Here is a 22,299-nt window from a genome sequence, read left to right on the forward strand (position 1 = left end):
AAGACATAAATGGAATTTAAACGCATGGAAGGTGAGTTGTCAAGGAGGTGTCATTACTCATCGTCCAATTTAAAGCGTCGTTGTTTGTGACGCTTGGATTATTGCAAGGGGAAGGGGATGGGAGCAGGTGAATTGGGGCAGGTGGCGTCGACATTTACGGTATCATTCATTCTAAGGTGGTAAGAAGTCTCTGGGCATATCCATCGAAGGATACGCGTGCTATCAGAGAGGAACAGTGTAGCGAACATGTGATTTCCATGACTTAAGGTTCCACGACTGTACAAAATCCACACCGTGTATCTAATCATGCTCTCCAATAAATTATATGAATGCCCCGCCCATTTATTGCAATAGTATTATCGTTATACGGCTTAGTTTTGATACTTGCAATTCTGTATTCCAGAAATGCATTTTGTTAATCAACCGGAATGCATATCCGCCCTAATAAAGTCAGGAAGGACTTAGTATGGTAAGTTATCTCCGCCAGATGATGTGACGCCCTACTGTACAAGCGTGTCTGAAAAGTACACCCAGAACTGCCCATTCTTAAAGTACTTGCAGTGAACTAGATGCCATATTTCTAATGGAATAACAAGATATGCTCTGTTTATGCTAACGGGCATCGAACGGGAAATGTTCGATTTAACACCAGCACCTTCAAAGTTGCCATTCCGTCCTCGTCGATGGCTGTTAGAGTTGATCGAATGGCAACTTTGAAGGTGCTGGTGTTAAATCCCTACACTCATTGCACATTGTCTGACACGACAGACAGTGATAGAGCGGTATATACCATTCATTAATGACTGGATGGATTCATTATGAAGGTCGGTGTAGCCCTCAGGAATCTGTGTCAACATCCACGTCCAGCAAATCACAATATGACTGGTTACTGCGAGAGTACAATAAGCACGTCATCGGGGTGCAACAACACACTAGACTTGTACAGGGTATCCTAGACTGGAGTTAACTTATGGAGCTGCACCAATTCTGTTCCTGCTTTATGTAGACTGGGCATCTGCTGTTATCACCAAGCCTGGTTGCAGTCACCGTGGGTATGGAGATGACACCCAGTTCACTATCATACTGAGACGGAGCTCACTTCTGGCAGGCAGGTAGAATGAGGATGACTGTGTGTCTGACGTGAAGGATGACATCTAGAAAGCTGCGGCTCAGTGACAGTAAGACTGAACTGTTGATAGCCGGCAGCCAAAGGCAGCTGCAGGTGGTTTCTGATGTCAAGGTGGCATCCTCGTCATTCAACCCTGCTCTGTTACCAAAGACCGTCGTGTGTACATTATACGTTGTTCACTGGTCACGAGGGGGCATGGGTTGATGTACCCTCGATGTTTTTTTATGGATGTTCCCTGGGGCCTTCGGGCAAACAACGAAGGTACATCAACCCATGGGCCCCGAGGGACCAGTGAACAACGTATTGATCTTGAACACCTCAATGTTAATTTTGAACTGTTTGGAGCATGGGTATCGGATGGTACACTTCAGCCAAACTGTGTGAATCAAAGGATTCGAATCCCGCAGGTATTATCGTAGTAAAGTCGCCGCGGTGTATTTCCCCTTCTTGATATTCACATGGACTACATATTTTTAAACCTTATGTCAATATTTTTATATTGGAATGTGAGCCAAAACTTTCCGCAGCCATTTTGCAGACGACACAAGTAAAACAGATGTGTCCCTTCCATCGGCAATTTCTGTGCATCGTGGATGATTCAATGTTATTCGGAATAAAGAAGTGCTGCCATGAAGCATCGAATGAGTTGCCATTGGCAGTCGGGTACATAGAAAATAGTTGTCGAGCCCTTAGTCAATCAGAAAACGACATTTATGTGTGAGGTAAAAGAAAGACTCTCATCTTTCACTTGATGCCCACATTAACCATCTACGTAAAGTCATCACCACTTCCGAATCATTAGCTCAGTCCGCGGATACATCACCATAGCCATTGATGATGCCTTAGCCAGATCTCTTGTGCTTTCTAGACTTGACTATTAAAAGAGCCTCCGCGCTGGATTGAACCGTATGCAAGTACAGTAACTGCAAACACTTGAAAACATTGCTATCCTCATTGTCTATCTGAAATCTAACGAGATCACATCACTCTATCTCTCATTTTCCTACATTGCTCCCTGTTAAGAACTGTGTGAACTCCAAAATCCCGTGTCTTGTGTAGATGTCTCCACAATCAAGCTCCAGAGTATCTATCTGAACTTCTCACACAATACGCCCCTGCAAGATGTCTAAGATACCAGAATCAGCACTTCCGCACAGTCCCTGATATCAGACTTGTCTCCTGTGGTCAGAGTACCTTTGCCGACACAACAGCATTGTGTCAAATGTGCCGAATCACTGAACCCTTTCACGACCCTTCTGAAAACCCATTACATCCCCGTAGCTTTCTCTTAGGTCTTTTCTTCATTTTTAACTCCAACTCTTCGTAATCTCCTGTGTAAATTATGCATAGATTTACCGCTTCTATAGGCCCTTGGGCGAGCATTGAATGCACGGATACAGGCACAGTTATAAGTACCCGCAATTGGAACTAATATCATTACAATGTGACACCATGTTGGTACAATAGCACACCACCATGAGCACTGGCAAGCCAGCAGGGCACAGCTGACAATCAACCAATTCCATTTAACATTATCCCCAGTTTAATCGGCTCTTCAGGAAGATTCACTTGAGGAATGGCTTTGAATGTGTACAAGTATTTCATAGAAGACATCATCGCAACCATGTAATATTGCAGGAAAACTACGAAACTTAGTGTGTACCGCTTTGAAGCGACGTTCAACATGAACAAGCTGATCAGTCTCCTGGTTCATTTATTCGGTGTCTGATTGCACAATACAGAATTGACATAAATTAGCACTTGACAACAATCAACGACTGTTTACTATAGACACGTTCATTAAATAGGAGCTGCCGAACAAAAGTTTACTTGTTGACATCCCAGCTTTCAACACGTATTTTTTTTTTAAAATTTGCGAATGGCCTTCACATCCACGAGTACATTCACAGTGCTTTCAGCAGTCAGGAATATCACAGTTCAGTATCACAAGTGTGCTTTTGACAAGAAAACATACTGATCTGATTCACATTGACATATGATCATTTCACAGTATATAATGGATTCATAGCCCTTAAAAATAACACTTCTGTGAGCATACTAGCTCACCTCACGTCAAGCACATTACAGTAACAACATGTTATTTAGCAATAGGAGCAACTACCTTTGGCGTATGCAAACTGTTTCTGTCATGCATTTAGAATATTGCGATCATACTATTGCAAAGGGTTACTCTAAGGCATAATATTTCAGCGGGCTTCTAGATATTTTTAACATATATTACACAGAACTGGACATCTCTCCTACTCCGAATTCCAAGATTATGTGAATGGATCACTTAAGGCACCGCGTGTGTGTGCCATTAGGCCTCAGTCAGTCACTACAGTATCAAACAGGACCTTGACTTCTTTTGATCCGGTTGATTGGGCATTGGTTGATAAGTTCGTGGTTGTTGCTGTTGCGGCGGGGGGCGCTGTTGAGGAGGGGGTTGTTGATGCTGCGGCGGTGGTTGTTGGGGAGGGGGTTGTTGATACTGCTGTGGAGGTGCTTGTTGTTGTGGTGGTGCTTGTTGCTGTGGAGGTGTTTGTTGCTGTGGAGGTGCTTGTTGTTCTTGTGTCGGTGGTGGTTGTTCAGAATCGACTGTTGATTCATCTTCTGATTCCGAGGTAGGTGGTGGTGTTTCCTTCTCATCTTCGGTATTCTCAGGTTCCTCCTGTTCTTCCTCACTTGACACAATGATATTTGGCACATACTGGTTCAGCTTACTCAACAGTTCATCAAATTTCTCTCCATCCCATCTTTCTTGTATAGTTTCATCCTTCCCAAAGTTGATATACAACAGCTGAGTGAACACCATGCTCATTGGACCTGATGGTGGCCATGTCATCTTCTCCAGCAACAGAGGCACTATTGGTTTCTTGAGGGCATCAGCAAGACTGACTTCCCTCCGACAGTTGGCCGACAGAGAATACTTCGAGGTGACACATGTGAGAACGACCTTTGCCCCTCTCACACCCTTGTCAATTTTGTCATAGAGGGAGTCCCCACCTCCCATTTGGTAGATATCCATCCAGACGGTGAAGCCCATCTCAGTCAGGCGCTTGTACATGAGCTGAATCTGTTTCTGTTTTCCCCACTGGTAGGAGATGAAGACATCAGGAGATGCTGATCCAGACTGTAAATATTCAACACGAATGAAAAAGAAAGACGAAATGTAACACATCAATAGTGTATGTTCTCAGCACCATGTTCATGTGAAACTATACTGCTCAAACGATGCTATCGTAAATATTAGAATGAATGAAACGATCCCAATAGTCGTTGCAACTATTTACTAGAATTTAAGCCCATAAGCATTCATTAGTGAATAACTACAAAACAGGGAAAAGTTGCTCGTAAATCTAAGATCTGAAGAGACTATAGTATTACCTAATGTCTGTACAAACACCTCGCACATAACAGTTCAGAAACATGTGACACACATGCGTGAGGAAAGTAATAATTTCGGAAATATTTCTGAATTACTGAAGTTAATATTCTAACAGGTCTGGTTTACCTACCTCGACTTCCTCTTGCTTCTGCTGACTGGCAGCCGTCATCGTCTTGACGTCCTTCTTCTCTATCTTGATGACTTCAGCAACAGGAGACCACCAGTTCTTGTATTCTGTGTGACAGAAAACATGCACTTATTGACACTTCTTCACATTCATTTTGAGTTCCAACGTTAGGCAAAACGTTTCTAGGACACATTGCTGGAAACGATGAGACAACTGCATGAAGATTAGAGTCTATAATTATTTTCAACATACATCTTGGATAAGTGGAAAAAATGGAACTTCATTGCACTTCGGCCGCATACATGCACACACTCTCATACATGCATACTCTTGCGTCTCAGCTCCCAGAATCTACCTATCTACCCACGTCTGCCCACCTTGCTCCACCTTCTGCTCATCCGGCTTGACGTTGTTGTAGTTGACCTGCATCAGGAGTTCCTGAAACTTGGCTGCTGACCAGTACCTGTTGTCACCAGTCTCCTCCCCAGGTCGGGTGAAGAATCGGATGAACAGATACTCACTGAAGATAGGCCCCATTGAGCCTGGTGGAGGCCATGACAGTTTCTCCATCAACAGGGGGATGATGGGCTTACCCAGGCTTACCGAGAGGTTCACCTTCATACAAACAAAAATATAAAACTCAGTGGACATCATTGATCACAATTACGTTCCAGACATCACCAGTAATCCATACCTTCCGGTAATGGAAGCAATGTGTTTCTATAATTCAATTTCAAACTTAAATATCAATGGAAAAGACATTTACTATGGAATGATGTTAACCAGATACCTCTCGATTGCAATTTGGAGACTTGGCATATTTCCCAGTGACACAACAGATGACGAGCTTGGCTGCCCTGATTCCCTGGTCAATCTTCTCGAACAGCTTGTCGCCACCTCCCATCTGACCAATGTCCATCCAGCACGTGAAGCCCGCCTTCTCCAGGTGCTGCTTCAGAAGCTTCACCTCGTTCTGGATTCCCCACTGGTAGCTGATGAACACCTCTGGAGGCTCCGGGTACTCGAACTCTTCGTCCTCCACTACAGCCTCTGAGGAACGTTTCACAATTTTATGGACTTAACAGGACTTGTGACAAGACCTCGGTTCGAATATTGAAACAAATGAACTTACACTTTGATGATAGCTACACCTATCACAAGAGGATTGACGTGAATACAAACAACACATTATTCTTTCCATTAGCATTAATTGGATGATTGCTAAGAATCGGCAACCAAGTAAGAAAGTGTTGTAAATTAGGTAACAAAACGCATTGTTTACCTGTCATCTTCATTGCGTTCTCCACAATGACAGCAGCGTCCAACCTGTCCATCTCTTGTAGTGCTGTCAGCACAGCATATGTAGCTTCCCTCGTCTTCCGAGTGGCGTACCATTCATTCAGCATGGCCATACATGGGTCGTGCATCTGAGCCCAGCTCCGGATGTCATCATTGGTGTAGCCAAGACGCAAAGAGAGAAGCGTCCAATCCAGAAGGTCTTCGGGGTTGAGGAGTTTGGCCACGTCTCGTGCCCAGAAAGGAGCGTGACTCAATGTCTAAACAGGTTCATGAAAGAGAGCAGTAAGTCTATTAGGATTTTTATAAAATTTCCCAATGCAGTCAGCAGTATGTATTTTCAGGATGGTGTTCGTTACCGTTATTGTGAAATAATTCGGTTGTTTCAACTTTCGAACTCTGAAGCAATCATTCCTTACACGATAGGTATATATGTTTGTACCTTTCCGTCGAGTTCCTCCACTTTAGCCTTGGTGTCATCTACTGCCTCCTCCAGCTGGCCGATCTTGTCGCCTTGAGCCTTCACATCTAGTTTGACACCATCCAGCTCCTCCCGCTGTTCACCCACCTCTTGGTGGAGCAGCACCAGGCCAATCTCAGTCTTGGTCACACGTATGTCCAGTTCTTCCACATCTTCCTTCACATCCTTGATCTCCTCAGCCAAGGACTCGAGGCTTTAGGTTTAAAATAGTACAATATTCGGTAAACGTGCCAATATTCATTGTATTTCAGAAAAAGCAGCAAATGGAAAAGTAGCATAGGGTGAAGTTTTGACCAGGACAATACAATACATTCGGACCAATGTAGATGCTGCTGACAGTGCCGGTGTATTCTCACCTTCTGCCTTCCAGAACATCCAAGATGAAAGTACACTGATCCTTTGTTGTCTGTGAGGTAGTCCGTTTCTTCAGTTCCTCTATTGCTGGCTTACGACGTTCCAACAGCGGTCGGTACACACCGCCTATAGCCCGCATCTCACTCAGGCAGCTGGTAGTCACCATGTCATCTTCAGGACCCCGTATGACCTTCTCTAGGTATACCATACAATCCTCTGCTACAGCCTGTGTTACAAATAAGTGCTACGATTACAGCCATTCATATAAGTATCTGAAGGACGTTGCTGATTTCTGTCTTCTGTCTGTTTGATAAATACGTGAAATACCTAAACAAACGTATAATCTGTCGGACATCATTTCATATATTACATGTTCTTCTTGATATGTTCATCCGTGTATAACCATCATAAAGAGACATACTCTTAGATGGGACTTATCAGTCAGCCGGAGCCTGTCTCAAATGTAAGGAACATATCTCAAGCAAAACATGGGAAAGTATCTGGCACGATGATCGTGCTTTATAAATTTGCTGTGAATGGCTACAATCTCGAGAACGAAAGGTTTCTAAGAGCAATCCCTAGGGACCTATACTATATTATGGTTCTTTTTGTGTGTGTGAACTGACATTATTCCAACAAGTGCAATGTACCGTTGCCACCAAAACAAACATCTATATTCGTACAATATGTTTTCCCCAGCTTTCCCAACAAGGGACTGTCACAATTCATGTCTGCGCTCTTTCAGTCTTAAATACTGCAGTGGTATCTCTGTGTTACTTAATGTGGTATCAGCCAAGATTTAGGTAGGTTCCATTTAGTTTGACTCAGTAACACTTCCCGTACTTCTCGATAAATGACACGCAGTAAAAATAAGTGAAACGTGTGTATAAAGCAAAACCATTCAAACCTTTAACTGATTTACCGGTCGATTTTTTTCCAGATTTGATGTTTAACTTTGATCTTTTGAGGAGTTTCAAGGCATTCTTCTTTTAGCAGAAAACATTGTCTTTAAATTTAGAAATCATATATTTTTAATGAGGTGATTTTAGGGATTAATGATAATATATAAATAAGTAAGTACCTCATCTTCACTCTTAATGGCCACGTTCTTGAGAACCTGGAACAGCTGATATTTGGCACCATACTGAGAGTTAACATCACCATCCTCCAGGCTCTTCAGGTGGGGGATAAGGATGCTTGGCACCTTCTTGGAGAGTGGTTCCAAGACCATCATGTACGAGGCCTGCATTCTTTCATCGCCTTGGAACATCTCCTCAATCAGCTTAGCAATGTTGTCATCCGTGAACAACTAGAACCAGTTCAAATACCTTCAGATTGTGTCATACATAGTAGAGTCTTTTGAATAGAGTGTCTCGCTGCCTTGGTTAACACATGTCATTAATATTTCAAAAGCAAAATTACATTACTGTTGATTGATGAATGTGTGCAGAAACAGATATACAGTATGTAATATTGAGTTCTTGCTTCCCATAGAATGGCTGCCCTTTGATGGTGGCAGCCACTGTATAAACAATGACAGAAGTTCTTAACCATAATGAGACTTTGAGACAGATATAAACCCTTTGAGTGTAGTACGCGTGTCAAGTTTGGAAAGAGACCATCTGGTCAACCTTGACCGAAACACCACTGTACGTGTTCAAGCAAATTTGGAATTTGTGGACCTCCATGGTGAACAGCGCCTCATGACCCGGGCCGCCACATGGCTCAAACAATGGCAAAGCAAAGGAGAATTTTAACTTACTCACTCACTCAAAATCCGTACATCTGCTGACAGTGTAACCCGTATGAGTATATCAGTTAGTCACTATGAAACGTCACCTCAACTGACACTTCATTTACAGTATTCTACCAACTTACATTTGGTTGTTTCTTGGCTACCTCTACAAACCAGTACAACACTGACGATCGTTCTGGAGTGTCGATCAGCTCGAAGAGAGTTTGGAATTGTTGATCTTGAAGCTTAGGGTAGTGTGGATAGATTGCACTCAGAGGATCTGCAGAAAAAGAACACGTCAAAACCTCTATGATGTAGTGAAATCTCACGGATAAAGAGTCCTTACAAACAAATTCAGGGAATCCTCTAAATGACATCCTGTCTTCAGGTTCTCTGCCGTGGTAACCGTGCCAATATACACTTGTAGACGGGTAAAGTACGTTTAGGGGTGGGTCTGATTAGGTGTCTGAGTGTGGGTTCGTATTCTGGATGGGACTCAAAATGTAACAAAAGAAGTAGATCTTTACTGAGAATCTGTAATCCAAAATATAACATACGTTAATATTTTTTTTAAAAGCGTGACAAACACATACGCAGCAATGTAGAGTTCTCCGTGTCCATATAGATTTCCATGAGCTTGGGGAAGAAGGGTGCCATGACCTTGGCCCCATTGGTGACAACGATGGTTACATGGGTCATGGCTATTTCAGCAATTTCGTTAAATTCATGAGTCATCAAGTTGACAATCTCCCTCACTACCAGGATGGCACGCTGCACCTTCTCCTGGTCGTCCAACTATTGAAAGGAAAGAAACATCCTTTACGGCATAATTAAAGGATGGTTGACGATTGTATCATACAGTGTTGCACAGACGTCCCTTAGGATCATTCTGTATCTTCTATAAAAGGTATGATGTTTACAGAACTTCACACTGGCCTTACTAGCATACAATATCTAGATAGAGTTTCAAATAAGACTAGCTAGAGAGACTGGTTGGTCACCAACCTTGTCCATGGATTAATACATATCTTAGCTGAGCCCTGATGAGTCATGTTAGTCACATGAAATGTATGACGGTGTGTTCGATTTAAATCTGAATGGGGTTCGAGGTTTGTCATCAAGACTGTCTGAAAACCAGAGACCATATAATAGATTATCTATTATATGGTATCTGCTGAACCATGCTGTTCTAAGTAATGGCTGCTCCAAATGAAGCTTTTCAGAACAGTATAGAAAGAGCCTAATTCCCACCTTGGATACTTGTTAGCTGAAGGTACGTCCAAACAGCACGCCCTTCCTAAAGCTGGATGTTGTAAACTTTAACTACTTACCAGCTGGAGGAACTTTGTCCCCACTGTGCAGTACAGCTGAAAAAAGACTGTGGCTGGCGTGTTAGTTTCCTCATCAATGAAGTCTCCCTTCATCACAGTCTTCACGAAGTAGGCAATGGCACTTAGATCCTTGTCAGTAATGGTTTTCGGTTCTCTGCAAGATAACCAATGTGCCTTCACTGTTTATACATCTTTTAATGTTATACCGGTTTATTCGATAATCGCCTACGTCTACAATCGCCAACAAAAACAAAGCTGACTTATTAGGATGAACAAATGCGCCCCTACCCTTGACCACCTGACCAGAGTTTTAGTGATCTTGATTGACTGTCATTATAAAAATATTTAGTGGAGTATATCCAATATGAATTCCATTATTTGCTTAGATGTAAAGCATTGGTGAATGCACGTTCTTGTTTTAGTACTGAGTATTTATTATCATAAATGGCTTAAAATGTCAAAGTGCAAGCAAGTTTTTATTTCGAAGAATTACATGTTAGCCTGGTTGGCATGTGCAAAGGCAATAAATTAAAATGATTTGAGTAACAGTCTGAGTAATCTTGTAATGGAAATATTTCAAACTTACACTCTGTGTAAACATTTCAGATCCCAATCATTTTGTGGAAATCGTCTTCCATATATTTCTTCCAATTAAGACATTAAGTATCTTTTAAGATAAAAAAATATAGGCATTTTATACCGCTGTAAACCTCTTTTCCTTCTTTCAAATACAGAAGAGTCCCATGTCAGATCATAGAGGTGACGCTCGTTTATCATTTCGTAATCAGTGCTCAACATACCATGAAGTGTTGTTTTAAGAATTAAGCAAATAGAATTGTAGGCGAATACAGAACAACCAGTTATATTGAATCTGTGTGGGTTAACTGCAAGATAATCAATGGAATGTGGCTTCAGTGTTTACACATCTTCATAATGTTAGATTTAATCTGTGTGGGGTCTCTGCAAGATAACCGATGGAATGTGCCCCCAGTGATTCACATGTTTATCCTATCTCGACATCATTTAAATTGATTCATGATGTACGTCAAAGTGTCGTCTATATGTCAGATTAGCTTTCTATTATTTTGTCGTGTGTTCAAATACCTCGTTCTCTAGTTTCTAAGACTTTGTGTATACGTATGACTCACAAGGCTTCAATAGCACACTGCGCCAGTTTCACAACCATCCGGCCCGAGTAGCCGAACCAATCGCCCTTCCAGGGGTAGTGGGGATCCTTCAAGTACGGCAAGAGCTTGGAAAACGTCGACATTATCATGTCCTTGTTTTTCTGATAAGACATAATCGATAGACCACATATTACAAAATGTAACTATGCTATAAGGTGGATTAATAATTATGTTTATGAATTCACCAATTTTACCATTAAGATCAAGTTTAAAAAAATTCACCAGAACGTGTACTCACCTTACCGTTGAACTCTATTTCATCTGCAATTTCACTCCCAACTTCAAAAAGGAGTCCTTCTCTCTTCTCCAGAAATTTCAAACTAAATTCCACCATTTTGTCAACCATCTGGGGAATAACACGGTCTCTCCTGCAAACAAATGTATAACGTTTGCACTAAATCAGAGTTCTACGGTCCAAGCATTGACCATGGCAACAGTTGTGGATCTGGCACCTACATGTTCTCTGGGTTAACTGGCACCTTAGGTAGGGCGACGTTGTGTCGCGGTATAGTGACAGTAGACCACGGAATGGCGGGTCTCAGCTACTATATGCATGCATTGTATCCCGATTGCATCTACATGCCTCACTAACACTGCTATCTAGGGGACGTGGTACAGATTGAAGGCTCGCTCTTTTTCGTAATGTTTGTTGCTTCCATGGGCGTTTTAAGGACTCATAGAATACTCGTGTCTTTATCAGTCAGACGTATACATTATGTAAACATATTCCTATATTCTTATTTAGGTGTTATGTTTTGTCCCTTCTCCGACACTCGCTGTTTGTCGCTTCCGTGCTAGCATACACAGTCTCTGCGGGAACTGGGTACCACGCAGTGTACGGCGGAGGGGCTTTGAGTCCCTGTCTACCTGTGCATACAGAGGCTATTCCAGGCAGCGTGACCCGATGCCTGTCATTCTATATATTGGCTGGCGTTATTGAAATACCCCTATGTATTTGTATCAGGTCGATTGTGTATTAGAACTGACATATTTGTACAGTTAACCTATTAATACCACCCTGATAGAGGTTCTCATGCCGTGTCAGTCCAATGGTTAGGTAAATCTTTAATGTTTAGCTTATGTCGTTTGAATTGTATATGGTCTTAAGCCTGTGGATACAAGGTAACTCAACTGGACTTTTTTTCTCATTCGATAATCTTTTAGAAATCTTTACCTAGCTTAATTACGAGTACCTATAAAGTGATGCAAGATCACTGATATAGTTTTGAAGTGTAGTATATGCGTTCTTGACATGATCGATGTAACGTTTAAGAATGTAGATAAATGTACACGTTTTAAAATGACAGATTAAGCAGACACATAGGTTCACCATATGGACGTCTATAAATGTTCTTCACTATGTTAAGGTACACATATTTTTCATGGTTATTCGTATATTCACATTACCACTATGACGGTATGTTCACCATCAGTTCAGCATCACTAGCACCGGTCTATGCAAGCGAGAAAAGATTATATATATCGCGTTGGTCGACTCTTGCAAGCAGCGGTTGTTGTAAACACATTCTAGCACAGATCGTGTCGATATGCGAGGACCAGAGGTATAGCGGATCCACATACCATCATATATAGATAAAGCCGTACAAAGGCTAGCTCCAACACACAACATGTAGGAGAATGTAAGTGACCCCAGACGCTGCACTCTTATACGACGCCGCTCTATCATGGATAGTTCGCATGACACACGATCACACAGAAGCCTGAGAATCTGAAATTTGTTTATAGTCGGCTCACGCGACAAGTTGTCAAAAGACAAGCTCTAATTCAGAATGGCTTTTGCAGAAGAGATTCTGTACGTGGAAAATAACATAGGGATGAAATCCTGAACCACATTGTTCCCGTGTGTGCATTAAGGTGATTGTGTACTATAAACGTTTTGTACATAAACTTTACTTAAAAGTATGAATAATTGTAACCTTACTTCAGTTGATCGGCAAGGTAACTGGAAACGTTTTTGTAGGACTCGGCGAAATCTTTTATGTCTTTCTCTTTCTCTCCAAACACTCGGACTGGCATCATGATGTCCAGAATCTCCTTTGCGTCTTCCACATGTTCCTGTAAACAGACATCGAGGTGATGTTATGATAGATTTTACGGTGTGACAAATTCAGTCTTTAAGGTCGTGTGCATTTGATTTTTATTTGGTCATGTGTGACGAAGGAGAAAAGCAGGATTCGTTAAGTTTGTCTAGAAACCGCCGGTTGGAACAATTCAGCTTTAACAACTATACGATCGAATCGTGATTTCTTATGAACGTGAAGGTTTGTCACTTCCATTACCACCTTTTGTGAGTTCTGTTTGCAGTTGTATGTTTCGTGTAATTGAGTAATGTTAAAAAATAATATGGTCTACCTTCCACTTCAGAAACCTCTCTGTTTCTCTGATGCAGTTATAGGCCGCCTTGGCTGTCATGGGCTGATTGATCCTGAGGCATGCCTTTATCAGGTCTATCATCAACCGACGGTGTTCCGGAGTTCTGGAGCAAATTAACCTATGTGCTCATTCCAATCTTTAGTCATACATGTGCAGCCGAAAGTACATATAGGATGTATAATATATCTAAAGCTTAGCATAATTAGACACTTAACAAGTTTACCACGGGTAACTAACGTCGATGATAACAATTCCTTGACGTAAAGTGCCTTGGTTTCTCACTCAGCAACGCTCTCTGTCATGTTGTTCTGGTAGATAAACAGCTTGACCTGCACACTTCTGGTTCAACAGCTGGGTGATCATTTATTGGTTCCATGAGATGTTTTAGCGAAACTTTACTCTGGACGGCTACCATGCCAATTTGTTGTCCATTTAGGGAAATACGTTGTTCCATGCAAAATCAAATCATGTACGAAGCAGAAGAGACTGACAAGGGAAGCACAAGAGTTGGAGTATGGTCGACATCGCAATGAAAAATGTTTCCACCACCACTGGATACACTTCTTTTACTAACTATTAAATGAATTTTGCCTCGATCCTTGATATGTTCAAATATAATTTGTTTGTCCTTGCCCAATAGTGGTTTTGATGTTCAGTCCCCTTGTCCAACTCGTTCTAGGAACGTGTTGTCTGAACATGTAGTGTCAAGTATTGACGGAATATTGAAAACATTACTTGCTTTGCTTGTTTTGGTGGATATATTTATTTCGTTTTCGATATAGGACGCAGTCATGTCGGTATGACCTACTTGTTCATGGCCTTCACAAGGACATCATATACCGCCGCGTCAACAAATTTGACCCTCATCAGAGTATGGTCCTCGAGGTTGTTAAGCAGGTCTGTCAGTTTCCTCGTCATCACAGTGAACAGCTCAGAGTTGCCCTGAATAAGGAGAAGATGCTACAACGTAATTCTGTATCGACGGCATGCAAATTAATATACACAGTTAATGGTACGCGGACTGAAGCTGGTGTCACAGGCAACTTGAGCTGTGTATACTTTTGGGGGGTCGGAAACATATCATGTGAAGACTACCTGAACCCCTACTGTGCCACACTCATGTAGTTTAGTCCGGCGTCTCCTTACACATGTGACTGTTTGAAATATGCATCAGTTCATGCCTCTAAAGACAGTCTGAAGTGAAGGGTGAAGTAGACGTAAAGATTAAACGATCTGATACAGCATTTACATCATGACCAGAGTAAAGAGACGACAAAACCGATATGATAGGACTCCTGTGTTTGGGCTGTTTGAGGCGTACCGTTATTGTAGGTTTGTCCTTCTCCTCCTTTACATGATACAGGAAATATCCGACAGCTTTCACAATAGGGTGGATAGGACTCCCTGCTTTCTTGTTGCAAATCACAGTCACGAAATCCATGATTTCAGCGTGTAGTTTGTGAAACATGAACGTCTTGCTGGAAAAATATTATTGTGGGATCACTAACGGCTTTGCCTTATATATCATTGTGGGGTCGCTAACGACTTTGTCTTATATATCGTTGTGGGATTACTAACGACTTTGTCTTGCGAGCATGCCAATGGCATTGGGAGGTAATTCAGCGCCGACTAGATATCCGGAAGTGAGTGAGTGAGTGAGTGAGAGAGTTTAATTTAGCAGTATATCAGCCATATAGTGACTTGATCAAAACGAATGCATTTCAAGCTACTCAGGGAAACGAATAAGAGAGCAAGTATAAGTATAAGTTTTTTATTTATTCTTGACCAGGTCTCCTCACATGGTATCTATTGCACCGTGGACGAAACTCCGCAAATAAACAGAGGAACACTTGTATTTTCATGGCTAAAGGAACTCGCCATCATATCATAGTTAAAGGAATAATGGGTGCATGTGACATGGGTACTCGCTAACATACCCTGGCTAAAGGAATACTGACTGGCTGCAATGGGTACCCGGCGTATGCCATCGCTAAGGGTTTACTGACTGACTAGACGTGGTGGAGAAAGATCTACTCACTCAATGGCCGACAGAAGCATGTTGAGGATGTCAATAACTTTTTTGAGAACCGTCTCCGAGTCTCCCGTGGCGAGGTTAAGATGGCAGATGATGTCTTCAAGGCGTTTCAGAAAACGTTTTAACATCTCGGGGTCAGCGATGTCCTGAGGTGATTAAAACGGTATAAATGCATATCTCCCTCTGTGTGTTTCTTTCTCTTCCCCCCTCCCCACTCTCGCTTTCACGTACGCATACGCATCCACAGGCAGACACACTGTACAATGACAACTCACCTTGAAGATGTTCCTATCGTAAATGTACCATATGTTGCGAGGCATACGCTGGTGGATGTCTTGAACCTGCTGTGACCGAGTCAGGAAAGTTAGCTCTCCGTAAATGTACAACTCGATAAACTCTGTCTGGGCCTCCTTGTAAGCTTCCTCTCTGAAATCAGGAACGACATATGTCAGTGCCATTAGATCATGCATGTGTGCATGTATGTATTGTATTGCATGTGTGCATGTATGTATTGTATTGCATGTGTGCATGTATGTATTGTATTGCATGTGTGCATGTATGTATTGTATTGCATGTGTGCATGTATGTATTGTATTGCATGTGTGCATGTATGTATTGTATTGCATCTGTGCATATATGTATTGTATTGCATGTGTGCATGTATGTATTGTATTGCATGTGTGCATGTATGTATTGTATTGCATGTGTGCATGTATGTATTGTATTGCATGTGTGCATGTATGTATTGTATTGCATGTGTGCATGTATGTATTGTATTGCATGTGTGCATGTATGTATTGTATTGCATGTGTGTATGGAATGCAAGTGCGTGAGTGAAGCCGTAATGTTGTTAGCAGGCTGATGTGCTAATGTGCGTTGAAATTGAAATGTCCAACAAAAAATCTGTCATCAACAGGGCAAGTCTTTATCAGCAGTCTGTACAATTCATTATAGCATGAAAGTGGTAGTGAAATCAAAATGAATAAATAAACACACAAATAAGCAACATTATGGAAGGAGGTTGAAGTTCCATCAAACATACACACGTCAACCTTTTAACTAACCTGAAACAGTCATTATCAACGATGTAATTAATGGCTGTATCAAACGTAATCTTGAATCTTCCCCTGTCAGGTCCAGGCTCCCGGGTTCTGAATTCCCTCATCAGAAAACGCAAGTGACTTTTCAGTTTATCACCCCTCAGATCCTAAAACAAAAGGCATCTGACAAATTCATAGAGAAATATTTCTGCCAAGTAAACTCCCATCTCCTGCTGAAGGTATGGCATTTAATGTAACACCCACTTCCAACTGGAGGTTGAGAATGTTCACGTGACATCCCCACATCCCCAAACGAAGGGTCTAAATGTACTGTATTCAACGATGTCCACACCAACCATAGGTGCTGTATTCAATGTGAGACCCGTTTGCAACACCCATCTAAAGGTTCAGTATTATGTGTGACACCCATGACAACCCTAAAATACATATAAGCCAGTTGACAAGACAGTCACCACTCGTCTGTTTTCACTTTCTGAACATATACGTTGGTCGACAAGACAGTCACCACCCGTCTTTTTTCACCTTCTGAAGTGAGTCTATTCTAATGAAATATCATAAAATTATAAAGTTATAAGTATTCTCTTCGGAAATTATGGATAATTTACTTTTAGTGTTTCTTGATACTAAATTCTTCTGGCATTAAAAATCAAAATATTTACAAACCAAGGTATATTGTGAAAGGTTTCATTCATAGTTCATAATGATATGATGGTCAAAACATATAGCTACCACGAGAACGAGGCACATGTGTGACACTATGTATTTGTTTTTGACCTTGTTACCTCTTACCTGAGACGTAATGTGACTGGCATGTAAAATCTCCCTAGTGAGGAAAGAACATTTCACTAAACAGAAGTACCTACATGATAATATTTTCCGAACCCAAAGTCTCTGTTGCCAAGCATCGTCTCCCACAGCTGCATGTGCGTGGTCCCCGGCCCCTGCTGGATCAGGTCGTGCAGGAAGTCAAAGCAGAAGTCGTGGATGCGGGACAAGGATGTGATCTTTCCATTTTCCTTCAAATCCCTGTAAAAAACGAGTTTGGTGAGGAAACATATGGCGGACTAGTACATATACAAGCAATGACTTCGTAAATGTTCGTGAATTCTTGGATAATACATAGGCTATACTTACTCTGACCACGACATCAAACTTTCCAGGACATCCTTAGCGAAGTAATACTGGTCAGAACTCTCCCCTGGGAAGTCCGGACGACACACCCCCTTTCTCAAGGCCTTGAACGCCCCAAGGAGGTCGGCCTCGTCCACTACCGCCTCGTACTTGTCCGAGTTGTTTCTCTGGTCATTGCTGAAGTCTTGTCGTTGGTCATGTTCCGCTGTCATGAAGTTGTACCTCCTTACCAGGTGTTCCATTGTCACTGTAGATATACAGTGAGTGAGTTAGAAGGGTTTCATTTCATAAAGAGGGCTGAATAACACTGTGCACATCTTTTTTCATTGTTCTTATGAACCCCCCCAGCCCCCACCCACCCATGAGGAACAGGCATGTGCGAATATCGTGTGTGCATTTTGGTGTGAAATGTTGTTAAGATTTCCTCAATTTCCACTGAGTTTCAACATTCATTAAACCCATAACAATAATCTCTTCAACGTTACAAAAAGATTTTTTAATACTACAATTTATGTATAAACAGCATCTTTAAACAGAATTGACTATTTTGCAAAATCTTATTTAGAATATTACCTGAAGTAAGCAACTACATGTACACTAATGTGTCTAAACTTTTGATTGGTAGTATATATTTGATGAGTGATATAGTTCTCCAATTTATACATTGTTTTGTCCTCTCGTAGCCACACGTAGTTTTTTCTGTGTTTCGCTTACGACCCACGGATAGCTCATCTATCTATCAATGAACTGTAAACATCATGTGTTCCATATTGTGTTAATGTGAGGGCCAGTTGCCACAACACTACACAACAAATTCTATATCTAAGAAGGGTCAATAGCACAAACAAGGCATGGTAGACAGGAACGTTGGTTTATAATCTCGAGTCGTGCAACCTATATGAGTGTAAGTAAACACACTGATCCCAGCCGAGAAAACCGATGACACCACCCTTTATCTGACTAATCATCATCTTCAGGAATTCAGGGACACAGTATCTGACGTACATTAAACCGCGTTATTGGTCTGTTTTGGTTGGTTTAGCAACTGTGGCTGACCAATGTGCCGTGAATGAGGTAGTTCGCCTTCGTACCTATCGACGGGCTGATTTGGAGTATTGTGGATTTCAATACCACATACAACACCAATTGTAATGCATAAGACAAACCGCATAATGAACGCCATATCTTCATGTATAGAATCCACTGGCCAGTGACCGGGACTTACACACTGACTGATAGCTCATGTTCTAGCTTACTGGATTTGCCTTACAAACATATTTACGAACAAACTGAAACTGATGACGATGCACATATTTGGTGACACTTCAACATCCCATCGTTGGAAAAGATGGGGACATAACATGTCTCACCTTATTTATATTATTACTTCGTTCACTTGGTTTTAAACCAAAGCGTATGCCTTATCTAATAAGTGTATGTTGTTAAGTGTATATCTGCTCACTTAAATGGGCAAAGCACAATATAATTTGGATATAGCAAAGTGTCAACAGTGAGGTAAAACTGCAAGTGACGCTCCTTCTGGAGGGATAGTTGATGTAGAAACAATAACATTCTGATAAAACCTCAACATTTCCACGTGGTTCTGTAATTCTGTGTTCTCGATTTCTCTGCTAGATTAATATTTCAAAGACACTGACTGAGAAATAATATATGTACCATACAAATTTATTCTTGTTGCTCCTCTGTCAGCAATAACGATCGAACGTCCGCTGTGGTTACCAGTCAATACGTCACACTGTGTAAACTGCTCTTTACATATGACTTTAAAACCAGGGAGTCGTTCTATAGTCTTGCTGATAAGACTGTTAGTGTTTCGACAGATCGATCGACTTAGCCTTGCTCCAAGGCTGGACTGCAAGATATGCCAGTGGAGGTGACATCGCGCTGACTGCATGAAATAACTTACTTAAAACTCGTTTTGGATTAAAACTACTAGAACCCATAAATGCTTCAAGGAATATACATACGTCACATACAAACGATCTTCCTGAATCAGTCGCAATGATGAAAATGATTTATACCCCTTTGATAAGGAAGTCTAGATAAGCAGATATGACGCTAGTCGTTTTTGAAGAAAACGTCACATTTCTAAGGAAGTTATGCAAGTCTACCTACTATCAGGTGAAATAGTAGTGTTTTGCAGTTTGGATCGGTATGGATATAGGAGTCAAAATCGTTTTGAGTGTAAATGTACACCAGGAAGAACAATACAGCCCTACGTAAGTGCAATGTCTGTTTCCCCCCGACCCTCAACCGCCGATTGATTTTTCCCTCTCCACGAGGTGTCCATTCACTGAGTTTTCTGATGTGTCACGTGTGTTTGTTGGCTACGAATCCCCATGATACACACCACAATACACAGAAACACGTCACATTTACTTGGTCTAACGGTAATGTGCTTAGGCAACAATTAAAGTCAAATACTAATGACTATCACACAGTACAATTGTACAGTACACACGGCAAACCATCTTAAATGTGTATGTTCATATTTACTAATGATTTCCGTTTACCTTGTCAGCTTTACTCGTTTTCACTGCTACTGCAAAACAGCACACTTTACAATCCAGTCATTGGAATGGCTAACATCCAATAAAAGCTACAGTAACTGTATAGTTCCTCCTCTACACATATTCCTCGTCAGATGTTCACGTCACACAGAGACGGTGTACCGGCAGGTGTGTCGCAATACCGTGTCCAGGTCGCTGTTGTCGGAATGACAAGCCATGCGATTGCTGTCTATAGGTTGGACTGGATGGTTGTCATTCATTCAAGTAATGTTTGCAACCATGGCAACCTGTAAACAACGAAGCGAGTTGATTCTCGTTTGCGTTTGTTAATAGATATAACCTGCTGCATTGTCCAATGTTCAAAAGGGGTTATGACATATTTATCTTCTTCCCGAGTATGACCGAGTACATTCATGCATATTCAACAGAAGTGTGGAAGGTATTGAACAGTGTCAGGCGAAGTGCCTGAACTGGCATGTAGTTGTGTATCCTGATAGTTTGCTCGTCATGCAGGGGTTCTGGGTTCGACTTCCCGTGGGAGCAATGTATGATGTGTGGTGTCCAGTGTCTGGATAGTGCATTCAGTGGTGGCAACAGTTGTCTAATTCACTTCCAAGTGCTGATATACCTGACATCAACAGATATGGGTGCGATATTCTAGTCACCGTCCAGCATGATCACCCAACACAAACAACAAGCTTTGTCGTACAATCCCTGTCATAGTTATCAAGTTTATTTAATATGTTATCCATTGATAAGGTATATGTGGAAGAGTGATCTATGCGTTATTTGTGAATAAGTTCCATGATGGTTTTCGCCCTGATTGTGATCCCAACAAAATGTACTGAACTGCGGCTCACTGCTAACAAACCTGCACCAGACAGCTGTTTGTCACAATTGTAGCATTATCCATATGAATGGAAGCTGTAGGGGAATTTCTTTGTGAAATTTCTCAATGGATTTATCTGCTTGTGTTATGACAGATCGGGGTCTATCCAGGCGTTGTAAATGTAATATCGACATCCATATATGAAGTCCGCCGCTTTTGTAATAGTATAAATCAGTGAAATATTTCATAGTAATGGTGGAATATTGTCTTTATTTCAAGGAAAGTCTCCAGTCTTGAAGCCATTCTGTTCGCAGATAATGTGCTGTGTTTATCTGACACAACAGTGCAGATACAGAGGAAGATAAATGTACTGGAGCAATTTTATAATAATCCAGACATGACTATAAATTGGAGTAAAACATTATATTTTTTTTGTAAACGTGATCCTCTTCGCCATAATGAAAATTGTTGTGTTTACATCATTTGTAAACAAGGCTCCAAGGCTCAAATTAATAGACGATAATATCAGTTATGTTCATAGCATTTGTTCCTCTTGTCACAGTAAGGGTTTAAATTTGGTCGAGGATGAATTTTATGTTCTGTTAATGTGTGAGAGATATGAAGACTAGAATGTCTTCCTCTGTGTACACTTGATAAGCACAGTATTGATAATTTTATTGGGCTAACGCCTTTATCGACAAAAACACATCTTGGACGTCACCTCTGTCATATAAAGAAAGAAAGGAAGCAAAGTTGATATTGCAATGTTGTATTAATCACATTCATTGTATTGATACTGATATGTTTACTATACGGTTGCACTATGGCAAATTACTGCAGAAATAAATGTGTCGGTCTGTATGCCCGTACAGTGTAACAGTGTTATCTGGACAAAGGTAGATAATCCACCTCGTGGTTATCAAGTATAATCTGTATAGTGTTACAGTGTTATCTGGTCAAAGGTAGATAATCCACCTCATAGTGATCAAGTATAATCGTGTAGTGTAACAGTGCTATCTGGCTGGTCAAAGGTAGATAATCCACCTCATAGTGACCAAGTATAATCTGTATAGTGTTACAGTGTTATCTGGTCAAAGGTAGATAATCCACCTCATAGTGATCAAGTATAATCTGTATAGTGTTACAGTGTTATCTAGTCAAAGGTAGATAATCCACCTCATAGTGATCAAGTGTAATCTGTGTAGTGTAACAGTGCTATCTGGACAAAGGTAGATAATCCACCTCATAGTGATCAAGTATAATCTGTGTAGTGTAACAGTGCTATCTGGA

The 22,299-nt window shown here is 41.3% G+C and overlaps 1 protein-coding gene across 1 annotated transcript; it reads right to left on the reverse strand.

The window, feature by feature from the left end:
* Window positions 1-2,654: 2,654 nt before the first annotated feature.
* Window positions 2,655-20,421, reverse strand: LOC137278644 (uncharacterized). The gene is made up of 23 exons (XM_067811141.1): window positions 20,184-20,421; window positions 17,653-17,896; window positions 17,382-17,544; window positions 16,522-16,664; window positions 15,733-15,883; window positions 15,461-15,603; window positions 14,744-14,900; window positions 14,231-14,364; window positions 13,402-13,525; window positions 12,971-13,104; window positions 11,267-11,396; window positions 10,990-11,129; window positions 9,842-9,995; window positions 9,104-9,305; window positions 8,654-8,790; window positions 7,857-8,084; window positions 6,778-7,001; window positions 6,383-6,614; window positions 5,927-6,200; window positions 5,435-5,694; window positions 5,022-5,259; window positions 4,648-4,751; window positions 2,655-4,262 (listed from the first exon to the last, which is right to left on the reverse strand). The coding sequence occupies exons 2-23, from the start codon at window positions 17,889-17,891 to the stop codon at window positions 3,468-3,470; spliced, it is 4,506 nt and encodes a 1,501-aa protein (XP_067667242.1). The 5' UTR covers window positions 17,892-17,896; window positions 20,184-20,421; the 3' UTR covers window positions 2,655-3,467.
* Between the last annotated feature and the right edge of the window lie 1,878 nt (window positions 20,422-22,299).

This window comes from Haliotis asinina, chromosome 3, assembly GCF_037392515.1.
Source record: "Haliotis asinina isolate JCU_RB_2024 chromosome 3, JCU_Hal_asi_v2, whole genome shotgun sequence".
Taxonomy (NCBI): Eukaryota; Metazoa; Mollusca; class Gastropoda; order Lepetellida; family Haliotidae; genus Haliotis; species Haliotis asinina.